General features: G+C 39.4%; 1 protein-coding gene across 2 annotated transcripts; it reads right to left on the reverse strand.

Annotated features, from left to right (window-relative positions):
- Positions 1-6,335: 6,335 nt before the first annotated feature.
- On the reverse strand, positions 6,336-12,372 carry CLEC4E (C-type lectin domain family 4 member E). Of its 2 annotated transcripts, XM_081083180.1 has the most exons (6): positions 12,053-12,372; positions 11,116-11,208; positions 10,417-10,503; positions 9,327-9,478; positions 8,441-8,556; positions 6,336-7,018 (listed from the first exon to the last, which is right to left on the reverse strand). In XM_081083180.1, exons 1-6 carry the CDS (start codon positions 12,087-12,089, stop codon positions 6,829-6,831), a joined length of 675 nt encoding a protein of 224 aa, XP_080939306.1. In that variant the 5' UTR covers positions 12,090-12,372; the 3' UTR covers positions 6,336-6,828. The 2 variants fall into 2 exon arrangements, with proteins under 2 accessions (XP_080939306.1, XP_080939307.1); XM_081083181.1 differs by lacking the exon at positions 11,116-11,208 and having other exon boundaries at positions 12,053-12,308.
- Between the last annotated feature and the right edge of the window lie 11,277 nt (positions 12,373-23,649).

Genomic DNA, 23,649 nt, shown 5'->3' on the forward strand with positions numbered 1-23,649 from the left:
AACCAAACAGTGGAATGACCAGTGAATGGGGGACGGGGCTGGCGAGCAGGCGGCGCCAGGCCAGCCAAGGCTTGTGCCAGTGGGCAGAGGGAGGGAATGGCGATGGGGGGGAGGGAGGGTGGTGACCAGTGGCGGCAGAGGGGCCATCGAGGGGGCTGGCACCATCCCCTGATCCGCCCGTTCGGTTTCCTTTCACAGAGGGAGGCCAGGTGGCAATGGCAGGGTGATGGGGGCGATGCCGTCCCCTAATCAGCTGGCCCAATCACTGCCCGCCGAGGGAGGCCAGACTGCGGCTTAGGCATGCTCCTCCCAGGAGCCGTCAGTAGGACAACCCATGAGGACTCCTGGACTATGAAAGGGTGCACAAATTTTCATGCACCAGGCCTCTAGTCCTATATAATAATAGAGAAACATGGTAATTAACCATACCTCTGCTACCTTTCCCATCGGCTAATCAGGGCGATATGCAAATTAACTGCCAACCAAGATGGCAGCCAGCAGCTAGGCAGCTGAAGTGATCAGGAGGCTTGCTTGCTCCAGCGATGGAGGAAGCCAAGGTTCCCCGCCTGCTGCTGCCAGCCTCTGAGCTGCACTCTAAGAAAAAATGTTGCAATTATAGAAGTTGAAAAAAACCCAGAATCCTGCTTTCAGCCGTCAGAGCTGGAGCGAGCAGGACCGAAACAATGTTACAATTATAGAACCCAAACAAACCCAGATCCCTGCTTTCAGAAGCCGAGGCCTCAAGCTGGAGCCAGCTCTCAGCTCCAGTGACAGCCATAAATGGTAAATAAATTCCAGAAGAAAAAAGAAAAGAAAAAAGGAGAGGTTGGGAGCTTCACTTGCCGCCAGCCTGAAAACTGCCCTCATCCCCTCACCCAGACTGGCCAGGCACCCCAGTGGGGACCCACACCCTGAAGGGGGTGTGACCAGCTGCAAACAGCCATCATCCCCTCATCCAGGCTGGCCAGGCACCCAAGCGGGACCACCATCCTGATCTGGGACACCCTTCAGGGCACATCCCCAACTGGGGATAAATCCTGCAACCCAGGTATGTGCACTTGGCTGGATTGGAACCTGAGACCCTTCAGTCCGCAGGCTGAAGTTCTATCCACTGAGCCAAACCAGCTAGGACCCCTCTGTGATTTTATACATCTATGTGTACATCATTTTTCCTTACTTCCATGGCTGCCACCAAAGATGAGGCCACCATCTCCTTAACTGGATAATTGCAACAGCCTTCTAATTGGCATCGCTGATTCCAACCTTAGTCCCATTCATTCTGTTCTCAACACTCATGACATCTTTTCTATTCACCAAAATTTCTTTGACACAACTGATAGTAATGTCATAAAAATAAATGCTAATTAGTTTAGTACGCTGTGGTAGTCCTAGAAGTTTGAAGCACAAAGAAATTTAAATACTGTTTTTATCTTCAAAAAAGTAATGTAAATATTTTAAAAAGAAAAAAGTAAAAACATTAATAAAAGTATAAAATAAATCTCTCTTCTACCCTGAGCTCCAGTCTTCTAAATGCTTCTTCTGAGTAAGTACATGGTCAGTTTCTATATTTCAATGTATGTTTATATGTGTTATATAACATATGTAGATATATAACCCACAATTTTTTACACTAATGGAAACGTTATCTACATAGTCTTAAACATCTTGCATTTTTTACTTAACAATATACCTTGGAAACTGTTCTATACCTTGTTGCTTATAAGTAAATAGTGTTTTATTGTATTGATGTATCATAATTTGAAATAGCCTTAAAATGACAAAAAAAAGTTTCTTATGTAATAAAAATCAACAAAATAATGGTTGTGGTATAACATGATAATATCTGGTATTGTGACCCCACCAACTTTGCTCTTCTTTCTCAAGGTTGCTGTGGCTATTCAGGGTCTTTTTTGATTCCATATAAATTTCCAGAATATTTGTCCTAGGTCTGTGAAATAAGCCTTTGGTATTTTGATAGGGATTGCATTGAATCTATACATTGTTTTCGGTACTATGGCCATTTTAATGATGTTGATTCTACCAATCCATGAACACGGCATATTCTTCTACTTGTGTATATCTTCCGCTCTCTCTTTTTTGAAAGTCCTGCTGAATTCATTTATTAAATCTAGTAGTTTTCTGATGGAGTCTTTAGGGTTTTCTATGTACAGTATTATGTCATCTATGAATAGTGAAAGTTTTACTTCCTCTTTTCCAATTTGTTGCCTTTATACTACAAAGCCACTGTACTCAAAACAGCCTGAAACTGGCACAAGAACAGGCATGTAGACCAATGGAACAGAACAGAGAAACCAGAAACTGACTCAAGCCATTATGCTCAATTAATATTTGACAAAGGACACAAGAGAATACAATGGAGTCAAGACAGTCTCTTCAATAAATGGTGTTGGGAAAATTGGTCAGATGCATGCAAAAAAGTGAAATCAGACCACCAACTTACACCATACACAAAAATTAACTCAAAATGGATAAGACTTAAATGTAAGAGTGAAACCATAAAAATCCTAGAAGAAACCATTGGCAGCAAAATCTCAGACATCTCTCATAGCAATATGTTTATGGATACATCTCCTAGGATAATGGAAATTAAGGAGAAAGAAACCAATGGGACTACATCAAAATAAAGAGGTTCTGGACAGCAACAGAAACCATAAAAAAATAACATGGGAGCCCACTCCATGGGAGAACATATTTGCCAATGATACATCTGATCAGGGGTTAACCTCCACAATCTACAGGGAACTCATACAACTTAACAAAAGGAAGATAAACAATCCAATTAAAAAATGGGCACAGTACCTAAATAGACACTTCTCAAAAATAGACGTACAGAAGGCCAAATGGTATATGAAAAAATGCTCAAAGTCACTAATCATCTGAGAGACGCATATTAAAATGACAATGAGGTGCCACCTCACACCTGTTGTGATGGCTACATTAACAAATCAAAAAATGGCAAGTGGTGAGGATGTGGAGAAAAGGGAACCCTAGTACAATGATGGTGGGAATGCAAACTGGTGCAGCCTCTGTGGAAAACAGTTTGGAGTTTTCTCAAAAAATTAAAAATGTAACTTCCATTTGACCTAGTGATCCCACTTCTAGGAATATATCCCAAGAATTCAGAAACACCCATCAGAAAAAACACATGCACTCCTATGTTCATAGCAGCGCAATTTACAATAGCTAAGATTTGGAAACAGCCTAAGTGCTCATCAGCAGATGAGTGGATTAAAGACTGTAACACATCTATACAATGGAATACTACACAGCTATGAAAAGAACTCCTATCATTTGCAACAGCATGGATGTACCTAGAGAGCATTATGCTCAATGAAATAAGCCAGTCAGAGAAAGATAAGTATCACATGATCACACTCATATGTGGAGTCTAATGAGCAGCATAAACTAATGAACAAAAATAGACTCAGAGACATAGAAATATGGAACAGATTGTCAAGCCTCAGAGGGAAGGCAGGTGAAGGTGGAAGGGGGAGAGATCAACCAATGAACTCATATGGGTATATGCATAACCCAAAGACACAGACAATAGGGTGGTGAAGGCTTGATGGGGAGTGGGGTGGGAGAGGGCAATGCGGGAGAAAAGGGACATATGTAATACTTTCAACAATAAAGATTTATTTAAAAATAAAAAATAATAATGGTTGTGGGACATATCTGAGAGCAATCCTAGATCAGGATTCCAAGAGGATTATTTTCCCCATGAAAATATGTGACTGGCAGAGAGTTATCGCAGACCAGACTGTTTAAAGGAGTATAAAGCAAGCCAAAAATGTGAGTTATATATGCTTAAATTTTTCAATCACCACATCAAAAAAGTATTCAAATAATTTATTTATTTAAACCAATATATCCAAAATATTATCATTTTAGCATGTAATAAATATTAAATTATTAGTGATATATTTTACATTTCTTTCCAATTTAGTCATCCAAAATCTGGTGTATATTTTACACTTCCCAGTATACCTCAACTAGGACTAGTGCTCAATGTTCAGTGACTACAGTCCTGGATAGCTAAGTATACAGATGATATAATTAGCTACATAGAAAATATAAGGGGATGTATAGCTAAAGTGTTAAAAAATAATAGTGGAGTTTAGCAAAGTTTCAGAATAAATGATCAATATATAGAGATCAACAATATTACTATATAGTACCTGAAAAATATAGAAAATGTATTTTTATGTAAAACATTACACTTACAGCAGCAATCCTAATATATAAAAAGCCAGGGGCTGTCATGACCAAAACAACCAAATGGACAACTGAACAGCAGGCTGTGTGGGGTGACCAGGCCAGCAGGGTGGGCAGTTAGGGGTGACCAGGCCAACAGGAGTGGTCAGTCGGGTGCCACCAGGCCAGCAGGGGGGGCAGTTAGGGGCAATCAGACTGGCAGGCAGAGGCGGTTAGGGGCAACAGGCAGGCAGGCAGGTGAGCAGTTAGAAGCCAGTGGTCCCGGATTGTGAGAGGGATGTCTGACTTCCGGTTTAGGCCTAATCCCCGGGAATGGACCTGAACTGGCAGTCAGACATCCCCCAGAGGGTCCTGGATTGGAGAGGGTGCAGGCTGGGCTGAGGGGGAACCCGCCTCCTCATGCACTAATTTCATGCACCAGGCCTCTCGTATAACTATAAGATATCCAGGAATAAATGATCAAATGTGCAAGTTTTATGGACAAAACTTAATTGCAAGACCTGTAAGCCAACCTGCTAGGGCTTGACTGTGTGATGTTCCTCACCCCTCAGTGTGCCCTGTGACTCCTCCAGTTGGTCCTCCTACTTGGGCTCAGACACCCATGATACTCAAATTAGCTCAGGCTTCCACATTCTGACCAACCTATCACTTTACCAGATGGCCTCTGGAATCCAATAGGTCCTCCCACAACCTTACTAACTTTCCTGCCCCCACCCTTCCCCTTACACAGATGCACCCCGTCAGGTTCTAACACCCTATGGGGGTAGTACTAGTATGCACCCTTCCCCCAACCTCACTCCTATACATACATGTATGCATATGTAAAAGCTACCTTGCTCTGCACCACCTGATGAATGACTATAGCACTGCATCGTTAAGAAGGAAAAATGGGATTGGGAAAAAGAGAAAATAGAAGAGCAAGAAGAATATTTTTTATGCTTCTTCATAATTTTTATTTACTTCAGAGGCATCTTCAGGAAATAATTCTTGTGCTAACTTATAATGCCTAAAATATTCTTGAAGTTTCAGAATTCTCTAATTTCACTTCAATTTGTTATTTGTTAAATTTAAGTAAAGTTGAATGTACTATTTTAAAAGTATCATCTGCTGTATGATTTGGTAAATTTTGCTGTACGATTCTTTTCTGAGTGTGTGTGTGTGTGTGTGTGTGTGTGTGTGCATGAGTGTATTATGTTTTTACTTATACACGCTTCCTTTTTACTTAAAGAAAACATTTTACAGCTTCTTTTGCCATATTTGAACTGCCACCTTGCCCTTTGAAGGCATTATTAAGTAAAATTAAGGTTATTTGAACACAAGAACTTCAATACCACAACAGCTGATTTGATCATGAGACAGGGACTACTGGGTAGGTAGGGAATGCAGTGTGGAGGCAGGACTCTGGACAAAGGGTGATTCAGGTCCTGAGCAGAGTGGGGTGGCACAAGATTGTTATTATGCTGCTCAGAACAGTGAGCAATTTAAAACTTATGAATTGTTTCCCTACATCCTCTCCAAACACTGGCTATTTTCTTTTTCTTTTCCCCATCACCATTTATACCTTATACCTCTTCCACCTCCTTGGAATTTAGCTCTTGGATATATTCTTTTTAAAGCATGACAGTACTGACATAGGTAAGAAAGTAGGGACATTAATTGCCTCCATGAAGGGAACTGGGTGGCTGGGGACTGTGGAGGAAGAATGGGGAGTAGAGGAAAGAGGGGGACTTTTTACTTTATATGCTCCTTTACATTTAGATTTTGAATCATGTGAATGGGTTACTCACTTTTTAAAAATAAGACTTAAAAATGGGACTTCAAAAAAATAAAACGTATGAATTGTTGTAGAATTTTCCATTTAATATTTTTGGACAACAGTTGACTGTAGGTAATTGAAAACATTCAAAGCAAAACCATGAATAAGGGGAGACATAGATATAGATGTAGATAGATATATAAGGATATAGAGATAGACATAGACATAGACATAGACATAGACAGATATATAGATATGGACAGACACATAGTGTTCCAAAGAAATCTTCGTAATCCTCACTCAAGGATATGTGATTTTTTTTTTGCTTTTATTTATTTTTTCTAAATATGTTTTTATTGATTTGAAAGAGAGAAAGAGGGAGAAACATCAATGAGAGAGACATCAATCGGCTGCCTCCTGCACCCTCCACTGGGGACTGAGCCCACAATCCAGGCATGTGCCCTGACCAGGAACCGGATGGGACTCTTCCGTGCATGGAACAACACTCCAACCACCCGAGTCACAGCGGCCAGGGCTTTGTCCCTGTATCCTCCTATAATTTCTCACATATGAAGCTGATGTACCACAAGGGACATGCTTTTCTTCTTACAGTATTTCCTAGAGAATTGCTTGGTAAATTCTGAAAAGACCTGAGAGACTCATATAGAGAAAAATGCGCTTCAGTCAGTATCATGAATTATAACATTCAAAAATATTTTTTATTCACATCAAATCAGCAAACGCTTGTGGGAGTCCTTCTGAAGTACAGTGCACACGTTTCTCGTGTTGTGGAGTTGTGGCTGTGTTCATGTTCTTGGTCCTCCTCATGAATACATTTAAGTTGTGCCTTCTGTTCTTGAAGACTTCTCTTTGTCCAAAATATTTTTATCTGGCATTTCACAAATTCGAAACATATTTAAGAAACAGGGCATATCATTCCAATTTTGCCGAGAATTATTAGAGTCTCTTATGGTGGCGCAGTCCTCCACTGTAAGTAAGTTGTTGGGCTCCCCTGCATCCCAGAAGCTGAAAAACATACACACACAAAAAAAAACAAAAAATAGCATGGGAGATTTTAAATCCCAGTAACAAGAGATAATTTGACCTACTATACCAGACAAGCTACATTTGTGTTATTTAACTTCACAACAATTTTGTGAGGTAGGAATTATAATCTCTATTTTATTGATGAAGAAAAGGGATTTCAGAAAAGCTAACCCATTTGTCTAAGTCATAGAGTTTGTCAGTAGTGAAGTTGAACTGGAGCTTTCTGCCTTCTTTCCATTCTGTCATGCTCCCTCACAGACTAGACCTGGGATGAGAGGTTATAGGAATAACTGATGTCCTGGTGAATTTATTTTCTTTGCACTCATATGTCATCTCCCCTTTGATTCCCTTTAGTCTACACAAAATTTGTATTAATTTAGGTGCATACTTCAATGGTGTTACAGTGTAGTAGTGAAACAATTTTTTTAAAAAAAATATATTTTACTGGTTTTTTACAGAGAGGAAGGGAGAGAGATAGAGAGTTAGAAACATCGATGAGAGAGAAACATCAATCAGCTGCCTCCTGCACACTCCCTACTGGGTATGTGCCCACCACCAAGGTACATGCCCTTGACCGGAATCAAACCTGGGATCCTTGAGTCTGCAGGCTGACGCTCTGTCCACTGAGCCAAACCGGTTAGGGCAGTGAAGCAACTTTTAAAAGTACCAGAACATGTGGGCTATACTCTCAGAACTGACTGAAGCCCCTCCAATCTTAGTTCCCTCAAATGCTAAGTGAAAGGCATAATATCGATGTATCTCAGAAAGATATAACTTAGGTTAAATGAGATAAAGATGAAAACTTTGAAAACTCCAAATGCTGTGCTCTACTTCTGTAAAGCCATTATGAAGGAGAAAAGAGTGTTCACTCCATAAGAATCTTCTGTCTTTTTCAAATTACTATTTTTGTCTCATTTATTACAGTTTAGGAGCATAAAACTATGAATTCCACACTTTGTCGCTGATGCATTTCCAAAGTGTTAGTATCTAATTCTACTCCTCTTTTTTTTCTTTCATTCTTTTTATTTCTTTTTATTTTTTTTATTGATTTTAGAGAGAGAAGAAGGAGGGAGAGGGCCATTGGATCAGCTTCCTCCTGCACGCCCCCTACTGAGGATTGAGCCCACAACTGGGCATGTGCCCTGACTGGGAATTGAATTAGTGACCCTGTGGTGCACGGGGCTACACTCAATCAACTGAGCCACACAGGCCAGGGCTGCTCACTTCTTCATGTTTATCTACTCACCTTTATATTTGAGATAGTCTTAGGAAACCAGAGCAATAGGATGGCCCTGAATATACTTCGTGGAACAGAAGGAGGTTCTGAGAACTCGCCTCCAAAATGGGCTAACTAGGATTTAGGGTCGTGTTAAATTCTCCTACAAGAAAGAAGTTAAGTACCTCAGAGACTCCGTGAAAGGTGTGCCATCTACCCATTTCCACTGACCGTCAACCACCTGGTCCGTTAGTCCAATATAAAACTCTCTATCTTTAGGTTTTGCATGGAAAAGGAATTTCTATGGAAGATAGACAGTAAAAAAAAAAAAAGGAGATGAATTATTTCAATTCTAAATAAATGTTGACGGTAATTGTTAATTAAAGAGATAAAGTAGGACCTAGACTAAAGATGATAGACACGTGGCCCTGAAACACAGGATGTTGTCCCAAAATGTACACGCACTCTAACAGATAATTTCTATTACCTTTTGAACATGAAATGTATTTTAATGAACACTGCCTATATAAAGTATGTATACATCTTTTGGGGACAACCTATGTTAAGATCATAGAGGATTATCTTCTGATTTTTTAAAATTGTGGTAAAAATATACTCAACATACAATTAAACCAACAAAAAAGAATCTTCAACAAAGGAGGTTCTCAATAATTGAAAGTGTATCTACTGTGATTTGCAGCCAAATCTACAACAGAGATTAACACAAAGCATTATTAATCACAACTTAATGGTAATGGGTTCTATTTGCTTTGTCTCATTCAAATAGATTTATAAACATAATGGCCATTCTAAAAGGGACCCCACTCCTTTTTTTTCCTGCCTTGCTAAGGAACTAAACATGGAAATTTCTTTTTTACTTTAGGCTTTCCTAGAAATGAAAATAAATTAGATTAGGCATTGACTTACAGAAATAGTAAGAAAAAAATGCATTTTAGTATGTTCGTTAAAAAATGTTAATTATGGTCCACACACCATACACATGTATGGAAAAAGGAATAGATCATGTGGGGAATGCTACACTGACACTCGGGGAGTCTGTACTTGAACTACCTGTTCCTCCTCTGAGTTGATAACCACCAGATGAGCTCCCATGCTGGAGCAGTTTTTCACACTTTCTGACCATCTTCTGGTGTTAGTAGAAAAAAAGTAGCAGCTAGATTGAAAATGTACCCAGCCCAATGGACAGCAATTCTTGACTGAACCTAGGAGGAGAGAAGTTTCCATGAATGTCCTATATGAACCAATTATGAAAACAGAAAGTTTCATCAAGCCCTATGAAGTCTATCATTTATAGTTAGAGGCCTTGGAACCTCTTGGTCACAACCTCCCCCTCCCCCACTTCTTACTACCTAAGACTTTAATAATTCCTATGTCAATAAACACAAACAACCATAAATATCCTTGTCTTTTGAGACACGATCCTTATTTTCTAGATAAACCATATATACTATCTATCTTACTTATGCTATTGATATAGGGCCCTGTTAGCTGTTCTTAGACTTGCCAAGGTCAGAGAAAGTTGTGATACATTTTATCGGACTGACCTCAAAGCAACCATCTCTCATGTTGCCCAAATAATGTACACTCAACAAAATCTCCAAACTGGTTCTTACAATTATAGAATTGAAGTCTTCAAATTTATTAAAAATTAAATAGTCTAGTCTCTCTTAATTTAATAGTGAGGAAATTATAACCCAAGGAAAGAAGTCATTTTCTAGGGTCATATGGCATTTTCTAAGACTTGGAAACTATGTGGAAGAGCGTACAAAGTATGTTTCTGAGCTGTTTCAAAATTCTCTATGTTACACATTTTTTTCTTTACTTCATTTGGAAGCAGGTGAACAATAATAATAATAATAATAATATTAATAAGTGCACTCCTGGGGATAACACTGTTCACCTCTAGATTTAGGGTTCAGATATATACTTCAAATTTATTCTAAAAGTTTGCTCTAATGTCCCCAAGATTTCCTGTCTTCTTAACCATTCCTTATCCTTCTATTACAGTACAGGCAAGATTTTACATTTTGTTTTTGAAAAACAGGACCTACTCAAACTACGTTATTTATCCCAAAATCAATTTAGAAGCCAACAAATGTTGATATGTAAATTTTATGTTCAAATTTGAGGAATATTATACCTGATGCATTATTGTAGCAGTTGAATTCTATGAGCTCATATGGCTGGTCCTTCTTCTCATCACAGAGTTGAAAGATGTGATATGTCACTGTAAGGACAGGGGCACAGTTAATATTTATTACTCTTTTGATAAAATAAATTTTATTATTTTTATATTTATAACAGAATTGCGAACAATTACCATATCTTCTTACTATCTACTTTTCCTTCTGCATTGAGAGGCACTGAGATTTACTTTAAAAAGAGGGAATTTATTACATGTTATGGTTTTGGTAATTTATAAAAATAAATGTACTTTAGTTCAGGCCCATAGGCCAAGAGAAGACAAATGTGTTAACATTCTCTCTCATGCCAAGTCTAACCCTCTCTACCCTTCCTTCCAAAAAGTGATTTGTCATGTCTCAGGCTCATATCTCATAGAAGAGGTTCTACTAGTGAATGACAGAGGTACAAAGGGAAGCACTCAGGTCTACCAAGGAGATGAAAAATGTCTATCATTAAAAATGCATCCGAGGTCACTGAAATTTGGTAACAGTTCTATACTAGCTGGTGCTTCTGGTTTGAGGAATGACCTGGAAATAAATAGACGGGAAAGGTAGTATATAAATACTCTTAATGGGAGAAGAGAACCCACAGGCAGCAAGGAAGAATTTACTCCTAATATTCCCCAGGAAGACTGCATTTGACCTTCAGCACTCACAGACACATCGAGTGATAAAACAGGCACTGAGTAGTTGGATGGAGATCCCAGCAACAGTCCATAAGAACACTTGGGAAGAGACGCATCCTCTCTCTGTAGAAAGACACAAATATGGCCCATCTTCCCTAAGCCAGAGGCATAATACATTCTTATTCAACCATACATATTTCCTTCCACATGCAGTGCTTATATTGAGCTCTTCTCAAACTTCAGTATATGTAAAAATCATTTGGAGGGTGTGTTAAAACACAGATTACAGGGTTCCAACACAGGTTAACCCCCAGAGTTAAGACTTCAGTTAGAGATGGTATGGAGCCAACAAGTTTCCCAGGAGCTGCTGCTGCTGGTGGTGGTGGTTTGGGAACCACACTTTTAGAACCACTAGCATAATCCATTACTAATTTTAAGACGGATTCATGAAGTTGGACAGATGTGCCATTTTTCCTTTCCTAAGTCACTCACAGTTTTCCCCTTTCATTCTCTATCTACTTCCTTTCTCCCTCTCCCCCTCTCACCCTCTGTTTTTCTTGTCTCCTGCTCTCCTCTTCCTAGTGCCTCACTTTCCAAGTCCTTTGTAAAGCAATCATATAAAACATCAAAGTCATCTAGTAGTTCCTCTCCCTGCCCTTCCCAAACAACATATTACACACAAGGAAAGTGAGTTCCAGAGAAGTGAAGTGCCTTACCCAATGGGACACCGTGAATACCGAGAGGGCAGAAATCGCAGGCTGGTAGCCCGCCCTGAACTCAAGTCCAGTGACCTTCCCAGGATAACATGTACTCTTCTAACCATTCTTTCATGTTTCCTCTGTTTCATTCTCTGTCTCTCTTCTTTTGCTTTACTGTAGCCTTTTCTACAGTCCTGTCCTTCAACATATTTACCACCTCTTCCAAAAAGACATATCTGTGAAAGAAAACGGAGAATTGTAAATTTTACCTGTGCTCTGTGATGCTGGTGATTTGGATGAATTCATTTTTTTCTCTTTCACTTTTTCTCTCCCCCTCTTCCTCTCTCTCTCACTCTCTCGCTCCTCAGTTTCTGAGTCCAAGAGTATTTTGTTGGTAAGTTTCAAGGAAAAGGAATCTTGAAGAATGAACACTTTATCTGTATTTTAGGAAGTTCAACCCCAAGACATAAGAATGTTAATTTGTTTGGTGGCTGTGTGTTCAAGTCACAATTTCCTTTCTTGCATAAGACGGACAAGGAAGTTTACTGGACAAGTCTGTCTCCTTACTCTGAGCAGCAACAAATGCAGAAATGATGAAATGGCAAGTATCAACAGAAGTAGGCTGACCTTGGGGAAATCCGAGTGGCTTCAAAAATATTGTTTGAAATCTTTTTGTTGGATAAAATTTCTCTGCCTTCTTCCAGGCCTTACTCATCCCTCAGTGTTTCCCTGACACTTGTGGAGCCCGCCTTTGCACTCCCAGTCTCACTTTGGGTCTTTCCTACCACACAGTTGTTAACGGAAAAGGAGAGAGATTTCTTTACAGCACTTAGCAAAAATCTGGGCACACAGTGTCGGTATGTATAATGTAGCAATGTGAGTTTCTTTGGATCTCTTACATGTTTTTCTTTAATCTTCATTTGAAGCTCTTGAACAGCTCCCTCAGGGGATTAATTTCCAAAATACAAAAAGAATTCATACAACTCAAACCCGAACAAACAATCCAATTACAAATTGAGTAGAGGACCTGGAGAGACACTTCTCCCAATAAGACATACTAATGGTCAACAGGTATATGAAAAGATGCTCAACTTCACTAGCTACTAGGGAAATGCAAATGAAAACTACAATGAGATGCCACCTCACACCTATTTGAATGGCTATTATCAACAAGACAAGTAATAACAAGTGTTGAAAAGATTGTGGAGAAAAATCAACCCTCATTCACTGCTGGTGGGATTATAAATTGGTACAGCCACTATGGAAAACAATTTTGGAGGTTCCTCAAAAATTAAGAATAGAGGAATCATATGACCCAGCACCCTTTTCTGGGTACCTACTAAAGTTTTTTGAAAACATTTATTCACAAAGTTATATGTACCCCTATGCTTATTGCAGCATTATCCACAATGGCCAAGACATGGAAACAACCAAAGTGTCACTCTATAGATGATTGGAAAAAGATGTGGTACATATATACAATGGAATACTACTCAGCCATAAGAAAAGATAAAATAGCCCGGCTGGTGTTGCTCAGCGGTTGAGCATTGTCCCAGGAACCAAGAGGCTACTGGTTCGATTCCCGGTCAGGGTTCGGTCTGCCTTCGGGGGCGTGCAGGAGGCAGCTGATCAATGATGTTTCTCTCTCATCAATGTTTCTCTCTCTCTATCCCTCTCCCTTCCTCTCTTTAAAAAATCAATAAAAACATATATTTTTAAAAAATATGCTATTTACTACAACAATATGGATTGATCTTGAGAATATCATGTGAAGTGAAATAAGTCAGACAGAAAAAGTCAAGAACCATGTGATTTCACCCACATGTGGAAAATAAAACTGAAAGCAGCAAATGAACAAACGAGGAAAGCAAATAAAGGAAAACTCTCAGACAGACAACAGCAAACAAAGGGTAAGTGTTAAAGGGAATCAAAGATATGGTGATGGAAGATGGTCTGATTTTACATGGTAAATACACAGTTACTATGCAGATAATGTGTCAAAGAACTGTATGCTCAAAACCTATATAATTTTATTAACCAATGTCACCCTAAAAATTTTAATTAAAAATAAATACAATAAACAATCTAGATTTATAGATTTATATTCCTTTTATCAAAATGTTGAGTATTAGGCTATTTTATAGCTCCACCTCAGTTGAACAGCCTCATGTATTTTGACTACTTTGAAACTCAGCTCAATTCCTTACATCATAACACAGCTTCTAAAGACTGAAGACTCAGAAAGTAGTTCAGCTCTTTTTCTGAATTATTTGGGGATTCTTGTTTTATATTGTAGCATATATTAGGAGAAATGAATTTGAATGTCAGAAGAAGCAATTTCAGCTAGGCACTAGAATATGCTTTCTGGGAGGTTAATAGATACAGTAATGTTTCATCTCCTTCGTTAACAATACTTAAGCATAAGATCAAATTGGACTCACTTGTTTTAAATTCACAAGTGTCAGGAGGCATTAGTTAATTCTCTCTCTATATATATATATATCTTGGTAATCCCCTCATGCAATGACTCATGACTTTCAAGATGTTAGGAAATATCCTTGTTTTCAAAGGGACTTTTTATTATTTATATCCATTGGTCAATTTCCTGTGCATTCTCCATTTCACAGTTATATAGATTTATTAAAGAATGCTTAAAAATTATACACATATATTATAAAATATAAACATATTTAATATGTGTATTATCAGCAAATGGCTTTTGACCAGTAAAAAGAGAGAAATTATTTAGTGAATGAGTTATATGAATTATTAAATGATGAATCACAATGACTACAGTCTTTTTTTTTTCTTTTGTTAATCTTCACCTGGGGTGATCCTTTGGTGCATGGGCCAACACTCTATCCACTGACCTATACTGGCCAGGGCTACAGTCATTTATTTACTACGATCAATCAGCAATAATCAATATTAATAAATAATTATATAAATGAGAGGGGGAGAGAGACAGAAACATAAATGATGAGTGAGAATCATTGATAAGCTGCCTCCTGCACACCTCTACTAGGTACTGAGCCCACATCTCGGGCATGTGCCCTGATCAGGAATCAAACCGTAACCTCCTAGTTCATAGATTGATGCTCAACCACTAAGCAACACCAGCCAGGCTTGATGGTTATTTTGTTGTTGTTGTTAATCCTCACCTGAGGATATTTTTCTTTCTTTCTTTCTTTCTTTCTTTCTTTCTTTCTTTCTTTCTTTCTTTCTTTCTTTCTTTCTTTCTTCCTTCCTTTCTTTCTTTCTTAGGTATGGGTTTTACAAATTTTGTGTTTAAAAAAATACAAAAGGATTTACAAAATTGGATTGCTGACACATTTGAACCTATTTCAATAATCTTATTTTGTATTTTCCACCATGACCTGCTGCCAGCAACAGCAATTTACCATCTCCTAGTCTGGAGTCTAGAAGTCCAAAATCAGGGTGTCAGCAGAGCTGTGCTTCCTCGGTCACCTGCAGGGAGAATCTGTCCTTGCTTATTCTTCAATTCTCAGCTACCACTTATGGTTTTCCTTTCTCTAGCAAAACAGATTTGTAACTAAAATGAAGATACAGCTCACCACTTTGGTCATATTGGACTGAGTTGCTTCTATCCTATCTAATAAAAGAGAAACATGGTAATTGGCATACGATCGCTACCCTTCGCATTGGCTAATCAGGGCAATATGCAAATTAACTGCCAGCCAAGATGGCAGCGGGCAGCCAGGCAGCTTGAAACTAATATGAGGCTTGCTTGCTTCAGTGACGGAGGACTCCAACGTTCCCCGCCTGCCACTGCAGGCCTCTGAGCTGCAACTCTAATCAACTATGTAACAAATATAGAAGCTCAACAAAACCCCAGAAACCTGCTTTAGTCCGCTGGGCTTCAGCCAGCAGGATCGCAACATTGTAAACAAAGGCCAGAAACCTACTTTCAGCAGCAGAGGACTAAGAGCTGGAGCCAAGCCTCACAGCTAAAGCTGGCCCAGAATAAAAAAGAAAAGAAGGAAAAAAGGAGTGGTTGGGAGCTTCAGTCACCCCCAGCCTGAAAACAGCCCTCAGCCCCTCACCCAGACTGGCCAGGCACCACAGTTGGGACCCCCACCCTGAAGGGTGTGTGACCAGCTGCAAACAGCCATCATCCCCTCACCCAGGCTGGCCAGGCACCCCAGTGGGGACCCCCACCCTGATCCAGGACACCCTTCAGGGCAAAACAGCCGGCACCCACCCGTGCACCAGGCCTCTACCCTATATAGTAAAAGGGTAATGTGCCTCCCAACACCGGGATCAGTGGAGCCGAGAGGCCTCCCAGCACTGGGATCAGCGTGACAGGGGGCAGCGCCCAAACCTCCTGTGTGTGACAGGGGGTGGGGACACAACCTCCCTATCTGTCCTGCTCTGTTCGTGACAGGGGAAGGCGCCCCAACCCCCTGAACAGCCCTGCCCTGTGTGTGACAGGGGGGAGCTTCCCAACCCCCTGATTGACCCTGTTCTGTGTGTGACAGGGGAAGGCGCCCCAACCATCCCATGGGCCCTGCTCTGTGTGTGACAGGGTAGAGCTGCAACCTCCCCATCGGCCCTGCCCTGAGTGTGACAGCAGCAGTGCCCCAACCCCCTGATCCGCCCTGCTGTGTGCATGATAGGGTACGGAGCCCCAACCCCCCAATGGGCCTTGCTCTGTGCGTGACAGGGGGCAGCACCCCAACCCCCTGATCCACCCTGCTCTGTGCATGACAGGGGGTGATGCCACAACCTCCCCATCGACCCTGCCTTGAGTGTGCCAGGGGGCGGTGCCCCAACCCCCCAATTGGCCCTGCTCTGAGCCCAACCAGGGGCTGCACCTAGGGATTGGGCCTGCCCTCTGCTACCTGGGAGCGGGCCTAAGCCAGCAGGTCATTATCTCCCGAGGGATCCCAGACTGTGAGAGAGCACAAGTGGGGCTGAGGGACACCCCCCTCCCCCGCCAGTGCACAAATTTTTGTGTACCGGGCCTCTAGTAATCAATATAAGATGGTATGCCAACTGTACTTACATTTTTAAAATGTAAAGGCTGCTATTCCAATTGCTAGTGATATACCACTTTTTAACCAAGATGCCACAAACCCTTTTACATTTTAAGACAATATTTTTATTGTTAGATGCTTCACTTTTAGACTTTTTAATAGTGTCAGTCATTAGTATTGACTTTTCATGAGAAAAAAAATTTCTGAACAACAGTATAGAAGAGTTCTGAATTGCACAGGTAGAAAAAAAATGTCTACCTACTTTTAAAAAATGTACTTCTTACTCTATCTAAAATTTCTTCCCAAAGCATGTAGTCTTAAGCTGACTTATTTATGTAATATGTTTTTAGTGGAAATGGCTCTTACCGGCCACCTTAACCAAACTCCTTCAATTCCATAGGTAGGGAGATGAAAACCTTGGAAAGCCAAAGAAATCACCTTGGCATTGTTAGTTCATGAGGTAGCCAGGCCTAGGCTCAGATTTAAGAGGTGAAATGCACTCTCTTTGTTATTACAGGAAAGTTACTGTGGGTGACTTGGCCTCTTTGCTAACAGAGAGATAAAGTTCCTAATTATTTGAAGTACATTGTATTGGTGTTTTCTATTTTTACTTTGAATCATATGTTCTACCCACCTATGCAAATTGTTAGCATCTTTCTTTAGAGTTATAAAACTACAGTTAAAAGCAGCAAGGAAGTCATTGTTTCAACAACAGAAAATTACGCTTTTGTGATTTATGTAGTACAAATTGTGGAGCAGTCACATTCAACAAATTATGGTGATCAATCTTAAAATTCTGAATTTGCTGGTATTTTCTGGATCTAAGCTAAAAAATTTCAAGTTTTAGCTTTTTAACCTAACTTTCTTATCACTATTTTTAGAAATAGTATTTTGCAAATTAGTGATTATCCAAGTTTGGAATATTAGTGCTCGATTGATTGATTCCATGCATGTATGTATTTGTCTGCATTTAAAACTGATGCTTTTAACTAGTGCTCAGTGACTTTGTTTGCCATATTTACTAAATTACAAAATCTACAAAAAATCTGTTGAAATAATTTTATTCAAATGCTAATAGACTTTGTATAGTTAATATGATACATTTTTATTTGTATAAAACAATATATTGGTAGATTCAGTTGTCAATAAAATGTGACCCCTCTGTGATTTTATTTCTATCTTTATTTTTTTATTTTTACTTTTAAAATATATCTTTATTGATTTCAGAGAGGAAGGGAGAGGGTAAGAGAGATAGAAACATCAATGATGAGAGAGAATCATTGATTGGTTACCTCCTGCACATCCCCCACTGGTGATAAATCCTGCAACCCAGGTAAGTGCCCTTGGCTGGATTGGAACCTGAGACCCTTCAGTCCTCAGGCTGACGTTCTATCCACTGAGCCAAACCAGCTAGGACCCCTCTGTGATTTTATACATCTATGTGTACATCATTTTTCCTTACTTCCATGGCTGCCACCAAAGATGAGGCCACCATCTCCTTAACTGGATAATTGCAACAGCCTTCTAATTGGCATCGCTGATTCCAACCTTAGTCCCATTCATTCTGTTCTCAACACTCATGACATCTTTTCTATTCACCAAAATTTCTTTGACACAACTGATAGTAATGTCATAAAAATAAATGCTAATTAGTTTAGTACCCTGTGGTAGTCCTAGAACTTTGAAGCACAAAGAAATTTAAATACTGTTTTTATCTTCAAAAAAGTAATGTAAATATTTTAAAAAGAAAAAAGTAAAAACATTAATAAAAGTATAAAATAAATCTCTCTTCTACCCTGAGCTCCAGTCTTCTAAATGCTTCTTCTGAGTAAGTACATGGTCAGTTTCTATATTTCAATGTATGTTTATATGTGTTATATAACATATGTAGATATATAACCCACAACTTTTTACACTAATGGAAACGTTATCTACATAGTCTTAAACATCTTGCATTTTTTACTTAACAATATACCTTGGAAACTGTTTTATACCTTGTTGCTTATAAGTAAATAGTGTTTTATTGTATTGATGTATCATAATTTGAAATAGCCTTAAAATGGCAAAAAAAGTTTCTTATGTAATAAAAATCAACAAAATAATGGTTGTGGTATAACATGATAATATCTGGTATTGTGATCCCACCAACTTTGTTTCTCTTTCTCAAGGTTGTTGTGGCTGTTCAGGGTCTTTTTTGATTCCATATAAATTTCCAGAATATTTGTCCTAGGTCTGTGAAATAAGCCTTTGGTATTTTGATAGGGATTGCATTGAATCTATACATTGTTTTCGGTACTATGGCCATTTTAATGATGTTGATTCTACCAATCCATGAACACGGCATATTCTTCTACTTGTGTATATCTTCCGCTCTCTCTTTTTTGAATGTCCTGCTGAATTCATTTATTAAATCTAGTAGTTTTCTGATGGAGTCTTTAGGGTTTTCTACGTACAGTATTATGTCATCTATGAATAGTGAAAGTTTTACTTCCTCTTTTCCAATTTGTTGCCTTTATACCACAAAGCCACTGTACTCAAAACAGCCTGAAACTGGCACAAGAACAGGCATGTAGACCAATGGAACAGAACAGAGAAACCAGAAACTGACTCAAGCCATTATGCTCAATTAATATTTGACAAAGGACACAAGAGAATACAATGGATCAAGACAGTCTCTTCAATAAACGATGTTGGGAAAATTGGTCAGATACATGCAAAAAAGTGAAATCAGACCACCAACTTACACCATAAACAAAAATTAACTCAAAATGGATAAGACTTAAATGTAAGATGTGAAACCATAAAAATCCTAGAGGAAACCATTGGCAGCAAAATCTCAGACATCTCTCATAGCAATATGTTTATGGATACATCTCCTAGGATAATGGAAATTAAGGAGAAAGAAACCAATGGGACTACATCAAAACAAAGAGGTTCTGGACAGCAACAGAAACCATAAAAAAATAACATGGGAGCCCACTCCATGGGAGAACATATTTGCCAATGATACATCTGATCAGGGGTTAACCTCCACAATCTACAGGGAACTCATACAACTTAACACAAGGAAGATAAACAATCCAATTAAAAAATGGGCACAGGACCTAAATAGACACTTCTCAAAAATAGACGTACAGAAGGCCAAATGGCATATGAAAAAATGCTCAAAGTCACTAATCATCTGAGAGACGCATATTAAAATGACAATGAGGTGCCACCTCACACCTGTTGTGATGGCTACATTAACAAATCAAAAAATGGCAAGTGGTGAGGCTGTGGAGAAAAGGGAACCCTAGTACAATGATGGTGGGAATGCAAACTGGTGCAGCCTCTGTGGAAAACAGTTTGGAGTTTTCTCAAAAAATTAAAAATGTAACTCCCATTTGACCTAGTGATCCCACTTCTAGGAATATATCCCAAGAAACCAGAAACACCAATCAGAGAAAACACATGCAATCCTATGTTCATAGCAGCGCAATTTACAATAGCTAAGATTTGGAAACAGCCTAAATGCTCATCAGCAGATGAGTGGATTAAAGACTGTAACACATCTATACAATGGAATACTACACAGCTATAAAAAGAACTCCTATCATTTGCAACAGCATGGATGTACCTAGAGAGCATTATGCTCAATGAAATAAGCCAGTCAGAGAAAGATAAGTATCACATGATCTCACTCACATGTGGAGTCTAATGAGCAACATAAACTAATGAACAAAAATAGACTCAGAGACATAGAAATATGGAACAGATTGTCAAGCCTCAGAGGGAAGGCAGGTGAAGGTGGAGGGGGGAGAGATCAACCAATGAACTCATATGGGTATATGCATAACCCAAAGACACAGACAATAGGGTGGTGAAGGCTTGATGGGGAGTGGGGTGGGAGAGGGCAATGCGGGGGAAAAGGGACATATGTAATACTTTCAACAATAAAGATTTATTTAAAAATAAAAAATAATAATGGTTGTGGGACATATCTGAGAGCAATCCTAGATCAGGATTCCAGGAGGATTATTTTCCCCATGAAAATATGTGACTGGCAGAAAGTTATTTGCAGACCAGACTGTTTAAAGGAGTATAAAGCAAGCCAAAAATGTGTTACATATGCTTAAATTTTTCAATAACCACATCAAAAAAGTATTCAAATAATTTATTTATTTAAACCATTATATCCAAAATATTATCATTTTAGCATGTAATAAATATTAAATTATTAGTGATATATTTTACATTTCTTTCCAATTTAGTCATCCAAAATCTGGTGTATATTTTACACTTCCCAGTATATCTCAACTAGGACTAGTGCTCAATGTTCAGTGACTACAGTCCTGGATAGCTAAGTATATAGATGATATAATTAGCTACATAGAAAATATAAGGGAATCTATAGCTAAAGTGTTAAAAAATAATAGCGGAGTTTAGCAAAGTTTCAGAATAAATGATCAATATATAAAGATCAACAACATTACTATATAGTACCTGCAAAATATAGAAAATGTATTTTTATGTAAAACATTACACTTGCAGCAGCAATCCTAATATATAAAAAGCAAGGGGCTGTCACGACCAAAACAACCAAATGGACAACTGAACAGCAGGCTGTGTGGGGTGACCAGGCCGGCAGTGGCACAGTTAGGGGTGACCACGCCAACAGGGGTGGTCAATTGGGGGCCACCAGGTCAGCAGGGGGGGCAGTTAGGGGCAATCAGACTGGCAGGCAGAGGCGGCTAGGGGCAACAGGCAGGCAGGCAGGTGAGCAGTTAGAAGCCAGTGGTCCCGGATTGTGAGAGGGATGTCTGACTGCCGGTTTAGGCCTAATCCCCAGGATTGGACCAGAACCGACACTCAGACATCCCCCAGGGGGTCCTGGATTGGAGAGGGTGCAGGCTGGGCTGAGGGGGAACCCGCCTCCTCATGCACTAATTTCATGCACCAGGCCTCTCGTATAACTATAAGATATCCAGGAATAAATGATCAAATGTGCAAGTTTTATGGACAAAACTTAATTGCAAGACCTGTAAGCCAACCTGCTAGGGCCTGACTGTGTGATGTTCCTCACCCCTCAGTGTGCCCTGTGACTCCTCCAGTTGGTCCTCCTACTTGGGCTCAGACACCCATGATACTCAAATTAGCTCAGGCTTCCACATTCTGACCAACCTATCACTTTCCCAGATGGCCTCTGGAATCCAATAGGTCCACCCACACCCTTACTACCTTTCCTGCCCCCACCCTTCCCCTTACACCGATGCACTTAGTCAGGTTCTACACCCTGTGGGGGTAGTACTAGTATGCACCCTTTCCCCCAACCTCACTCCTATACATACATGTATGCATATGTAAAAGCTACCTTGCTCTGCACCACCTGATGAATGACTATAGCACTGCATCGTTAAGAAGGAAAAATGGGATTGGGAAAAAGAGAAAATAGAAGAGCAAGAAGAATATTTTTTATGCTTCTTCATAATTTTTATTTACTTCAGAGGCATCTTCAGGAAATAATTCTTGTGCTAACTTATAATGCCTAAAATATTCTTGAAGTTTCAGAATTCTCTAATTTCACTTCAATTTGTTATTTGTTAAATTAAAGTAAAGTTGAATGTACTATTTTAAAAGTATCATCTGCTGTATGATTTGGTAAATTTTGCTGTACGATTCTTTTCTGAGTGTGTGTGTGTGTGTGTGTGTGTGTGCATGAATGCATTATGTTTTTACTTATACACTCTTCCTTTTTACTTAAAGAAACATTTTACAGCTTCTATTCCCATATTTGAACTGCCACCTTGCCCTTTGAGGCCATTATTAAGTAAAATTAAGGTTATTTGAACACAAGCACTTCGATACCACAACAGCTGATTTGATCATGAGACAGTGACTAATGGGCAGGTAGGGAATCCAGTGCGGAGACCGGACTCTGGACAAAGGGGTGATTTAGGTCCTGAGCAGAGTGGGGTGGCACAAGATTGTTATTATGCTGCTCAGAACAGTGAGCAATTTAAAACTTATGAATTGTTTCCCTACATCCTCACCAAACACCGGCTATTTTCTTTTTCTTCTTTTCCCCATCACCATTTATACCTTATACCTCTTCCACCTCCTTGGAATTTAGCTCTTGGATATATTCTTTTTAAAGCATGACAGTACAGACATAGGTAAGAAAGTAGGGACATTAATTGCCTCCATGAAGGGAACTGGGTGGCTGGGGACTGTGGACGAAGAATGGGGAGTAGAGGAAAGAGGGGGACTTTTTACTTTATATGCTCTTTTACATTTAGATTTTGAATCATGTGAATGGGTTACTCACTTTTTAAAAATAAGACTTAAAAATGGGACTTCAAAAAAAATAAAACGTATGAATTGTTGTAGAATTTTCCGTTTAATATTTTTGGACAACAGTTGACTGTAGGTAATTGAAAACATTCAAAGCAAAACCATGAATAAGGGGAGACATAGATATAGATGTAGATAGATATATAAGGATATAGAGATAGACATAGACATAGACGTAGACATAGACAGATATATAGATATGGACAGACACATAGTGTTCCAAAGAAATCTTCTTAATCCTCACCCAAGGATATGTGATTTTTTTCACTTTTATTTATTTTTTTCTAAATATGTTTTTATTGATTTGAAAGAGAGAAAGAGGGAGAAACATCAATGAGAGAGACATCAATCGGCTGCCTCCTGCACCCTCCACTGGGGACTGAGCCCACAATCCAGGCATGTGCCCTGACCAGGAACCGGACTGGGACTCTTCCGTGCATGGAACAACACTCCAACCACCCGAGTCACAGCGGCCAGGGCTTTGTCCCTGTATCCTCCTATAATTTCTCACATATGAAGCTGATGTACCAAAAGGGACA

This window comes from Myotis nattereri (genome assembly GCF_964212035.1).
Source record: "Myotis nattereri genome assembly, chromosome: 2".
NCBI classification, from domain to species: Eukaryota; Metazoa; Chordata; class Mammalia; order Chiroptera; family Vespertilionidae; genus Myotis; species Myotis nattereri.